Below are 10,152 nucleotides of genomic sequence, written 5' to 3'. Positions count from 1 at the left end.
TATTTATAAGTTCTGTTAATTGTTATATATGAACAAAATAAATGTTTTTATTAAAAACAAATAAGCACTTTTTAATTTTATTTATTGACAGATTAAATACATTGGTTATACACTTCTCCTTTTAAAGATAACAACGCCTGTTGTCCTGCAGGTAAAGCTAACTGATAGAACTGAAAATAGATATAATTTCAATACAGAAGCATATATTTAAAATGAAATAATTACGTTATCATAGAAATATGTTACGTCGTATTTGATCTGAACGCGAATTTTAGTTTCATCTGACATCATATCAGACTTCAAAGTTGTTTTGTCCGCTGAAGTATTTAATGTTCTACTTTTCAGCCTTTTTAAGGACTCTTCTGTTTTACATACTGATAAAAGGACTTCTTGAACTAATGATAAATACCTAAAAATTAATGAAATAGAGTCAAGATAATTTAAAAGCAATACACATGCTTACTGGGTCGTAATTTGTAGAAGGATGTTATCTAAAATTTGATTCAGTTGTTGTCCAAGTTTATCTTTAAAGGCATTATTAAAATCTAATATAGGTTTTACAGTATTCACAATATATAGACTTGCTTCTTTAGGAGGACTTCTGTTGGTTCTTCTGTATAACCTTGGAATTGCTGTTACACTTTGAAGCTGTGTGGTACATTCCTTAACTTTTAAATTAATTACATAATTTTGTAACATTACCCTACATGAATCAATTGTTTTGCTATTCTCTTTAAAAACCTTCAGAATTATGTGCCATATATTTTTATTTGTAATTGAAAATATTGTTTGGTCTACATTACTAATATTATCACATTTTGGGCCAACTAAAGCTTCAACAGCATTCAAATCAAATAAACAATTTATTATAAAATTGTCAACTTCTTCTTTTGGAGTGTCTACAGTGATACTGTTATTGAGAACATTATCAATGAGTTTTACATATCTTGAAATTAGCATTAAAGACAATTTAATAAACTGATCAGCAAGCTGATCTATATAAACATTTCCTTGAAAACAAGTTTCGAGAGACTTAATTAATGAAATTGTAGGTTTTAAAGTCAAGGAAAGTTCATTATTTCCTAAATAAATATTTTGTAGAGACAAATTTAAATTCTCACTTTCAAAATTTCCAGCAATTTGTTGAAATTTTATTTCAAAATAAACAGGTAAGTTAAATCTTTTTAGATTCCTTAAAAATGTAACATTTTTCGATACTAAAGTTTTATCACCACTTCTTTCAGCAATGTATTTTAAAAGATTAAATGTACTAATAAATCTTTTTTGAAAAAGTTCTGGATTCCCTGGAGCAGTAATATATGGCAAACCATTTGTTGATTGCATATCAAACTCTGGCCAAAATGAATTTAACACAAAATTAAATGAATTTAAATCAGAATATTCTTCTATAATTCTAGAAATATAATCTATTTCACTATCTAGAATAAATCTCACTTTCATATAAATTTGATCTAAACTTTGGCCATTTTTCTCTAAATACTTATCTGTAAATAATGGTTGAAGCTGAGGCCTTAATATATTAATTTGTATAGTTTTATGTGCCTCATCTTGTTTTTGTAAATTTATATACATTCTTAAACACTTTAATATGCCTGTTTTATATTTATCTTTAAATGCATTGAGAAAACACATATTTATATTTTTAACTAACTTCTCTTCTATGTTGGTTGTTATTGATTCAATATCAGTTGTCATTAAAGATAATTCACATAAATATATTTTTTGGAATGAATATTTGTTGACTATTCTCTCTAGAGTATTTAAATTGTTATACCAGTCCTTTTCTATTGTACTAATAACAAAATTTACATATACACATGAACTTATTATGCCTTGTTTAAGATGAATATGGTTTTGTTTTAAAGTATTCTTTTTAATTTCAGCCAACATAGTGTCATAACTTTGTTCAACACCCTTTATTAACTCATACAAGTTCTAGAAATACATATTGAGATTAATAAATAATTATATACTGTATACAATATCACCTTTATTTCTTCCCTTAATTGGCTTATTGGTATTGCTAAATTATCTATTTTTGAATTTAAGTTTGTAAGATATTCTGCCAAATTAACTATTGCTTCTGTTTCATTTTTTAATATTTCTGACATTTGTAATTGCAGTTCTGTTCCATAGTTCTTTAAATCTTTCCTAAGAGTCTCTAAATCTGATTTTTGTGTAAATTCAGATAGACATTGATCAACACTGAAATGTTGCTAAAATAATTCTATAATGAAGTTGCTGTTTCTGTGCATTAGACGTTTAGAAAATGCATACCTTAAAAAATAAATTTTTCCAGATTGCTACATCTTCTGTATCCATTTTATACGTATTTGGTTCAGGTATATATAAAACTTTTTAAGAAATTCGATAAATCTTGGTTAGAATCTAATGTTTACGTCACCTGACATTTGTATTTAAATTATATAATAGGGTATGCAACCAACATTTATTTATTTAATAATATAAAATTTATATACTAAAATAAGCATTTAATTCTTATTTTGTTTATATTAAGACATTAACAATATAATAAATAAATATTTTAAAGCATTATAGTATACATCTAGGGATATTTAAATTTATAATGTGGCAACCCTGATCTAATTTTGTTAAATAAGAGTTTTTAATGGCGCTGCAGTCAATTTTTGTCTCTTAAAGGAAATGGTATGTTCTTAAAAAGTATTTATACACAATCACTACGATTCTTTATACAGTTTGGTAAAATAAATTGAAGAACTTATACCAAGTCCAAATAGTGAATATAAATTTTATGGTTCTTAAGAAAATATAAAGCCATAAATACTAAAGATTAATCGCCATCTTAATAGTGGAACAGCATCGTGGAGATTTAAAAAATTAATGATTTAGATGGAGGGCAAACATTATATATAGTTGTTTATCGTGTTATGGAATTTTTACGTTACTCACCTCCCTGCAGAAACATGAGTATTTCCCCAGAGCCGTGTAAACGCAATTCTCGATCAAAATCTCGATCCCCCCATCATCATAACAGAAGACATAATGGATCACATAACCATACAAAGAAATGTAAGTCAGTTTACATGAAATGTAAGTTCAATATGCAATCTTAAAAATATTCTAGAGTAGTGTTTGGCTTTAAGTAGTAAACAATGGTAATTATTACAGTTCATCACTATGAACATGATGACAGAACAAGGCATGATTCTGATTATGACAGTGATCGTGACTATCGCCGAGAGTCTTCATGGGAGTTTGATAGGAGGAGTAGATCAAGAAGCCCAGATTATGAATATAGAGAGAGGGATAGAGAACGAACCAGACATCATAGAGGACGTGACAGAGATAGGGATAGGGATCATCACAGATTTAGAAGAAGATCTAGAAGTAATGAGTCTAGATGGGAGAGGGAGGATAGAAAAGGGCGTGACAAAGACAGATATCGTGAAGATGATAGGGACAGTGATAGGTACAGGTTAATCGGAATGGTTCTAAAGATACTTGTAGACATTGTGTATTAAGTAGTATTATACTTTTAACAGTGAAAGAAGTCCAAATGGCGCTGTTATTGGAGCTAGTGGATCTGAAATCATTGGATACAAAAGCCAACCTCCAAATAACACCATTATGATAAGAGGACTAGCCCAACATATTACAGAAAATGATGTAAGAACTGTTGATATATTAATAGTCAACAAAAGTTGTATAATTAGTAAAATTAAATTAATATTTTACTAGATTCGGCAAGATATAATTCAAGGTGGTTTAATGCCCAAGGACATCAGACTGATCCGGAAAAAAGATACAGGTATAGTACTCAAATTAGATATAGGTTTTCAACTTGTCTTTAGGCAGTTTTGTGAATAAAATCGCATCGAAACGTCGCATAATGCCATTCGTATCTATTGTGCTGTTTAGGTGCGTCACGCGGTTTCGCCTTTGTAGAGTTTGCAACACTCAGTGAAGCAGTTCGATGGATGGAGATGAAACAGGTATCTTAGCTTTCAATGAAGACTATTGTTTTATTACAATATTCACTTGATAAGTATAACTTTATCTTTCATTAAACTATCTGCCTTCCAATGAAGCAGACCATGCCCTCAGCCTTTTTATCTAAAAACTAAAAAAAAATCAACTATCTTTTTTTTGTGTGTTAACTTTTAGGCAACGTAAACAGGTCTCTTTCATAAGAGGGGTTGTTAAATATTAAATCAATGATCTAAAATGGTCAATGTTATTTCAGGGTATTCTGATGCTTCAAGATCACTACCGTGCCATTATGCAGTTCAGCATCCCCAAGGATGGTAATCCCACTGAAAAAGCTCCCCATAAAGCATTGGCAGATTGGTTTTGTATTAAGGTATCAACTATTTTTACTTTCTAAACGAATACTTTATATTTTTAAAAATTAGTGTTTTAAATTTAATCTTTTATGCAACTGGTTCTTTTTACTCACGTTTTCATTTGTCAACATTCTATGCTGCACTCAATATTACTGAAAATTTACTTTATATTCACTAAGTCCGTAATTACTAATAGTTCACTGCATTATTAAATTTGTTAGATTTCCTGGCCAACTACTATTCTGTTAAATTAGGTTATTTCGTCGACAGTAATGAACAAAAAGAATAACTTTTAAATAGATTATTTTAAAAGATTACAAAATTGGTACTTGATTTTAAAAGCTTAATATATTTTGGTATTTATTTTTAAGGGTATAATAAAAAAGTTTCGATATTTTTTTCCTATACGTCGATATTTTCTCGCCGGCCGACACCCCTAATATTGACTCTGTTTTAACTTTCTAATGAACCAGTTGAATAAATATTCTTCACGACTTAACATAACAATTACACAGCGAATTATTACAGTGTGGGGCCCAGAATTTTAAAAGGAGAGATAACTGCTTTATGTGCCACGCATCAAGAACAGAATCTGAAGAAGGAGGTAGTGGCAGTGATGAAACTTGCAACTACACTACTAAAAGTAGTTTATTGTATTATGTAATATATGTGCCAATGCTCATGTTTGTTCTATTACAGCAATAATGCTTAGAAATCTAGACGCGTTAACGACAGAAGACTCTGTGATGTCTGTTTTAAATACAGTCATTCCTGACCTAGTTAAATCCATATCTGCAGTGTGTATTGGTAGAGATCCCTTGACTTCCACTTCTAGAGGCATTTGTTATTTAGGTACTGAAAGCACCATTGACGCTCTAGCAATTTTTGGTGCCTTAAATGGTTTAAAAACACCTTTATCAATTGATGGTAAAACAGGTAATGTTTTAATTGGATTTATAATTGTTGATTCTATATTCCATATACGTAATTTTTAGTAATTTTATCATATTGTAAATATAATATGGGTGATACAAAGAAGGCTTATTCCCAAGCTGATCATGCTGCTTTTCCAAACGCCTCTATCCCCCAAACATATGCAATGACGGATGTAGATAGTTTATCAGAATATGCTGCCAGACGTTACGCAAAATCGCCGGATGAATATATGCATTATATTGAATATTATAGGCAATATTTTACACAACAAATAAGCGCTGGTAATTCGATAACCCTTCATAATGAAAATCAAATGGATGCGGCAAATGCTGCAGCTGCCGTTGCGCAATCAGCAATTCAGCAAATGAATGCCAGTAAAACATATTTTGACAATACCCACATACAAATTCCGACTGGTACGGATGGAAAACGATATCGTAAGTGTTCAACTTGGATTTTTAATTTTTTAGTGTGACATTTTTTATTTATTTCGCAGCAATACCGGATATATCAACCTATGTATATGATAAAACGACAGGATATCAATATGACCCGTCAACTGGTTTATATTATGACCCCAATTCAACATATTATTGGAATAGCGTTATACAAAAATATTTATTTTGGGATCATGATAAATGTTCTTATTCATTAGCACCGACTTACGATAATACCAATAATGCACCACCTCCCCCGAATACTACCAATGCTGTACAGGAAGAACAAAAGAAGATTGTGAAACCAGAGAAGCAAGACAAAGTGAAGGTGGCTAAAAAAATCGCAAAAGATATGGAAAGATGGGCCAAAACTTTAAACCAGAAGAAAGAAAATTCATCAATTAAAAATATAACTGATGCTGCCTCGATGTTAAGTAGCGCTAGTGCTGATATTGGTTTCTCTGTCCTCGAAAAGAAATCGACGCTTCCATCCAACGCCCCGATGTTTAAAAATGAAATTAATGAAACTATTGAAGCTCCTAAAGCCCCGCTAGTTGCGGCTTATGGCGAAAGTGAGTCTTCTGGCGAAGATGATGAGGAGTCTCTATTAGATTTCAATAAATTAATTTGTAACCTGTGCAAGAGGCAGTTAGGTTCATCAGAAGCTTTAACAAAACACGCAAAGATGTCTGCTTTGCACAAGCAGAATCTCGAAGCAAGAAGAAAGAAAAAAGCAGAGAGTATCCCTGAAAAAATTGTTTATAGGGACAGAGCTAAAGAAAGAAGGATGAAATATGGGGATCCAGATGAGCCACAACCTAGTAAATTAAAGGAGAAATATTTGAAAGCTTTAGGTTCAGATATGCCAATGACTCAGTCATCTGTTCTGGAACCTATAGGTTCTGAAAATGTAGGAAATAGACTGTTACAAAAAATGGGTTGGACTGAAGGACAGGGCCTTGGGAAGTCCAATCAGGGGAGAACAACAATCATCCAGGTATATAAAAAGAAGTAATATATAGTAATTTATTATTTTAATATTTGATTTTAATTTAGGCTGAACAGTATGGCAGTTCGGTCGGCCTTGGAAATAAAATACCAGGTTATTCAGCCGTTTCGGGGGAATCGTACAAAGATTGTGTTAAGAAAATGATGTATGCAAGATATCAGGAATTGACAGAAAGGGAAAATAATGGTAAATGAAGTTACTGTTACTTTGCCAAAAAATGCCGCCTTTTTTGTGTATATAATTAAGTGATCACTTTATATTATTTTCTTTATATTTAGGTATATAAAATTGCAAATTTGTTTTTATCAAGTGCTACAAAACATTGTTGTTTTTATATACATTCACAGGATAATCTTTTTATGTACCTCTGTTATCTTTTTTCTTTATTATTACGGAATTATATAATTATTTCCTAAAGAGTCGGCTAAGACAGACTTTAACCATGAATTAATTGTATACATTTGTTAGTATTTTTTGTTAAATAAACTAGAACATCTATTTAGTGTTTCAATCAATATTAGGTTAAAAAGTCGCATACATTATTCTCATAAGAAATTAACTTTTCTTAATTTTATTTAATTTAGCAACTCTATCAATATCATCTCTCGATATCACATTGAAATCAATAACAGTCAAGTTTGGTTCGGGTAAAACAACGATTGTTGCAGGTACGGGCGAACCTCTTCTATAACTTTGACCAGATTTTAAACTCTTTAAGTGATACTGCTCCGAAATTTTATCGAACGCCTTCCTTGGACTGGTTGTTCTGCAAGAATATGTACATTCTTCCACCGAGGTGTCGCTGTCGTAATTGATGTTCAAATTTTTAAAATGAAGTTGTGCCTGCGTTCTTCCTGTTAACGGTGTTCGGGCGTAACTCTTGTTTCTTGATCGTAGGTGTGAAGTTCTGGCACGTTTCTTTTTGTTTGAGACTTCCGTAGTTATTTGTATTGGTATTGCACCTATATTTTGGTAATACTCGAGAAATGTTCTGACAAGGTTACGCCCACAGCGCATGTCTGTACAGTAATTAATGGAAAATATGTATTTGGTAATTTGTACGATGTATGTTTACTAAGAGGATACAACTATCTTCGGTATACGGGATTACTATTTCACTTCCTTTGAGTTTATACCCGTATATCGACACTTCAAAAGTATAACAGTTCACCTTATCGCTTAAAACTGAGCAAAGGTATCTATGAGACGTACCACTTTTATTATTATCAGAGTTAAACATGGTATTTGATGATATGTAATCGTCAGCTGTGGTAGCTAACAATTTCGGAAATAATATATGTCGTTCGTACCTGGAAACTAAACCTAATTATATTTACTCGTGTTGTATTAAAATTTAAATATTACCTATATACATCATCGTATGTATTACCATAGATAAAGCATCCCGGTAAACTCGAATGTGCGTGAATATCAATTATGAAATCTAATTGGAATTCCTAAAATATTTATCCGCTAATTTTATGAATGCTTAACAAATTTAGAACTCTTATGATTTGGATGAAAAAAAAACTACCTTACTCTTGTCCAATAAAATTAACGTGTCTATTACTGATTTAATAGTAGGATGTAACCATTGATTTGTTATATTCCAACATCTATTAAGATCTTGTCCCATGACCGTGCTTCGATAATTACCTAAGAATACTCCATCAGGATTGAGCATTGGTATTATTTTAAAGGTAATATTTTCCCTTAATGTAGCAGCAATAGAATTCGAACTGACCAAAAGTTCTAATAAACCTACAAAGATTATTAATGGTATAAATAATTCAAAGTATGATATTAAAAACAATGTTATTTTTTCCCGTAGAAAATAAATGTTATTTTAACGATATATTTTACAATCAAAGGAAAACATCAGGAAAAATATTTTAAGTAAATAAATCCAACGACTAAAATAGCACGATGGAATATTTTATATATGTATATTAAACAAAATAATGATATTTTATTTCTTAAATATGTATCTAAATACATATTTTGAGAATCTGACCTTGGCACACAAAACTGGCGGGTGTTTCTCCTGGATGTACTCTAGCCATAATAAAAACTATTCTTCTCTTACTTTTTTCTTTTGTTTTACCAGTAGCTTCCAGAGATCCAATGGTTATTAAATCGACTTTTCGTTTTTGCTGAAAAGATTTCACTAAAACACTCATTGAAAACAAATGATGATATATACCACGCTTTCTGATAAAAGTTCTCTATTGAAATGTTCGTTTAAATAGGCTGCTTTTTTTTCTAAAAGTGATAGGAAAGTTTGCAATTTTGAATAACTATAAGGTGGTGCTAAAGCAAACTGGAAAATGTCTTCTTCTCTATCAAAACCGAAGGAAAAACTAAGGACGTAGTGTCCTTGGTGTACATTTGATCTATGGTAAAAAACATCTTTTTTTGGTATTCTTTGCCTACAAGAAATATATGATTGTAATGGGTATGTATTTTAACATAAATATGTAATATACCATTTTGGTCTGCTGGATGACTTAACTAAAGGTGTCATATTTAACATAAACAGATTCCTCTCTTTGTTGATATTAACAATATTAAAAATTACACGCTGATCTTGTTTTACATTGTCCACGGTAAAATTAAACCAGAACCTCAGACGAGGATTGCATGTATCAGGTCTTATAAACAAGTCATATTCATATTCGTTAACTAAATCGACTCTTCCTAAATTTCCACATTCGAATGAAGCGTCAAAACACAAATGCCCCTTTTTTGCTTTCCCGCTATGTCCTGGTGGTCTCATAATCTGTCTGTTTACATTTCCCAAACCACCTTCTCCATCGCTGTCATCAGAATCTTCAAAGATAACATTGAAAATACTACAGAATATATTGATAATGATGATATGATGTATGATAATGCCGTAAAAATAGAAAATACCTTCTCGTCCGTGATAAATAGTAGTATGTTGTAAAGGATCATATCCAGTAACCATAATATACACATAAAATTATTTTTAGAGTGAAAAAATGCTCAGAAAACCGTAAAAATTAATTATTTCACCGGATTAATTATTTAGGCTTGAAGGGTAACACCAACTGAACTTTAAACACGGAGTGTAAAGTTTGGTTGGTGGTGTTATCAGAAATAGAAATCAGATAAATGGGAAATTTTAGAGCATGAAGCCATGGAAAGCCGTTGCGTGAAAATACTGTAATCGTGTGTAATTAGTTGGTTGCTAGAGGTATAGGAAGTTACAGAAAGGTCATTATGACCTTTAAACTATATGGGATATTAAAATATATATCAGAACGCTAACAATATATTTTTGTGTCATTCTATTTATAATTTTTGATGTATTACTAGATAAATGAATACTTTTTTTGTTAATACAATCAAACAAAAAATATATGGCGGAGGTGATTGTGAAAAAAGTTGTGTATATATTCAA

At 30.9% G+C, this 10,152-nt stretch overlaps 3 protein-coding genes across 8 annotated transcripts; 1 reads left to right on the top strand and 2 right to left on the bottom strand.

Annotated features, from left to right (window-relative positions):
- Positions 1-65: 65 nt before the first annotated feature.
- Cog2 (conserved oligomeric Golgi complex subunit 2) lies at positions 66-3,064 on the bottom strand. Of its 2 annotated transcripts, XM_076405371.1 has the most exons (6): positions 2,953-3,064; positions 2,299-2,500; positions 2,010-2,237; positions 464-1,956; positions 226-409; positions 66-170 (listed from the first exon to the last, which is right to left on the bottom strand). In XM_076405371.1, exons 2-6 carry the CDS (start codon positions 2,341-2,343, stop codon positions 93-95), a joined length of 2,028 nt encoding a protein of 675 aa, XP_076261486.1. In that variant the 5' UTR covers positions 2,344-2,500; positions 2,953-3,064; the 3' UTR covers positions 66-92. The 2 variants fall into 2 exon arrangements, with proteins under 2 accessions (XP_076261486.1, XP_076261487.1); XM_076405372.1 differs by lacking the exons at positions 2,010-2,237; positions 2,299-2,500 and having other exon boundaries at positions 464-668; positions 2,953-3,054.
- Positions 2,632-7,226, top strand: LOC143197153 (RNA-binding protein 5). 5 transcript variants are annotated; one of them, XM_076405368.1, is made up of 11 exons: positions 2,632-3,072; positions 3,172-3,472; positions 3,546-3,669; positions 3,742-3,811; positions 3,922-3,995; positions 4,247-4,363; positions 4,875-4,989; positions 5,046-5,282; positions 5,342-5,719; positions 5,779-6,716; positions 6,776-7,226. In XM_076405368.1, the coding sequence occupies exons 1-11, from the start codon at positions 2,931-2,933 to the stop codon at positions 6,920-6,922; spliced, it is 2,643 nt and encodes an 880-aa protein (XP_076261483.1). In that variant the 5' UTR covers positions 2,632-2,930; the 3' UTR covers positions 6,923-7,226. The 5 variants fall into 5 exon arrangements, with proteins under 5 accessions (XP_076261483.1, XP_076261482.1, XP_076261481.1 ...); XM_076405367.1 differs by having other exon boundaries at positions 2,642-3,072; positions 3,172-3,478; XM_076405366.1 differs by having other exon boundaries at positions 2,642-3,093.
- LOC143197155 (cytosolic carboxypeptidase 6) lies at positions 6,790-9,802 on the bottom strand. The gene is made up of 8 exons (XM_076405373.1): positions 9,642-9,802; positions 9,215-9,557; positions 8,932-9,157; positions 8,743-8,881; positions 8,263-8,489; positions 8,094-8,185; positions 7,815-8,038; positions 6,790-7,747 (listed from the first exon to the last, which is right to left on the bottom strand). Exons 1-8 carry the CDS (start codon positions 9,694-9,696, stop codon positions 7,284-7,286), a joined length of 1,770 nt encoding a protein of 589 aa, XP_076261488.1. The 5' UTR covers positions 9,697-9,802; the 3' UTR covers positions 6,790-7,283.
- Between the last annotated feature and the right edge of the window lie 350 nt (positions 9,803-10,152).

Source organism: Rhynchophorus ferrugineus, unplaced genomic scaffold (genome assembly GCF_030347505.1).
Source record: "Rhynchophorus ferrugineus isolate W39M unplaced genomic scaffold, kcgeb_rfMv2 rfM5, whole genome shotgun sequence".
NCBI classification, from domain to species: domain Eukaryota; kingdom Metazoa; phylum Arthropoda; class Insecta; order Coleoptera; family Curculionidae; genus Rhynchophorus; species Rhynchophorus ferrugineus.
This window is presented reverse-complemented; position numbering and strand designations above follow the sequence as displayed.

Coding starts and splice junctions, on each gene's coding strand:
- Cog2 (XM_076405371.1), bottom strand. CDS start 2,343: ATGGATACAGAAGATGTAGCAATCTGGAAAAATTTATTTTTTAAG. Junction 1,957..2,009: donor AATTAAGGGAAGAAATAAAG/GTGATATTGTAT, acceptor ATGTATTTCTAG/AACTTGTATGAGTTAATAAA. Junction 171..225: donor TAACATATTTCTATGATAAC/GTAATTATTTCA, acceptor ATCTATTTTCAG/TTCTATCAGTTAGCTTTACC.
- LOC143197153 (XM_076405365.1), top strand. CDS start 2,931: ATGGAATTTTTACGTTACTCACCTCCCTGCAGAAACATGAGTATTTCC. Junction 3,670..3,741: donor AACATATTACAGAAAATGAT/GTAAGAACTGTT, acceptor ATATTTTACTAG/ATTCGGCAAGATATAATTCA. Junction 6,717..6,775: donor GGAGAACAACAATCATCCAG/GTATATAAAAAG, acceptor ATTTTAATTTAG/GCTGAACAGTATGGCAGTTC.
- LOC143197155 (XM_076405373.1), bottom strand. CDS start 9,696: ATGGTTACTGGATATGATCCTTTACAACATACTACTATTTATCACGGA. Junction 9,158..9,214: donor TCATCCAGCAGACCAAAATG/GTATATTACATA, acceptor TATTTCTTGTAG/GCAAAGAATACCAAAAAAAG. Junction 8,186..8,262: donor TTTTATTGGACAAGAGTAAG/GTAGTTTTTTTT, acceptor TAAATATTTTAG/GAATTCCAATTAGATTTCAT.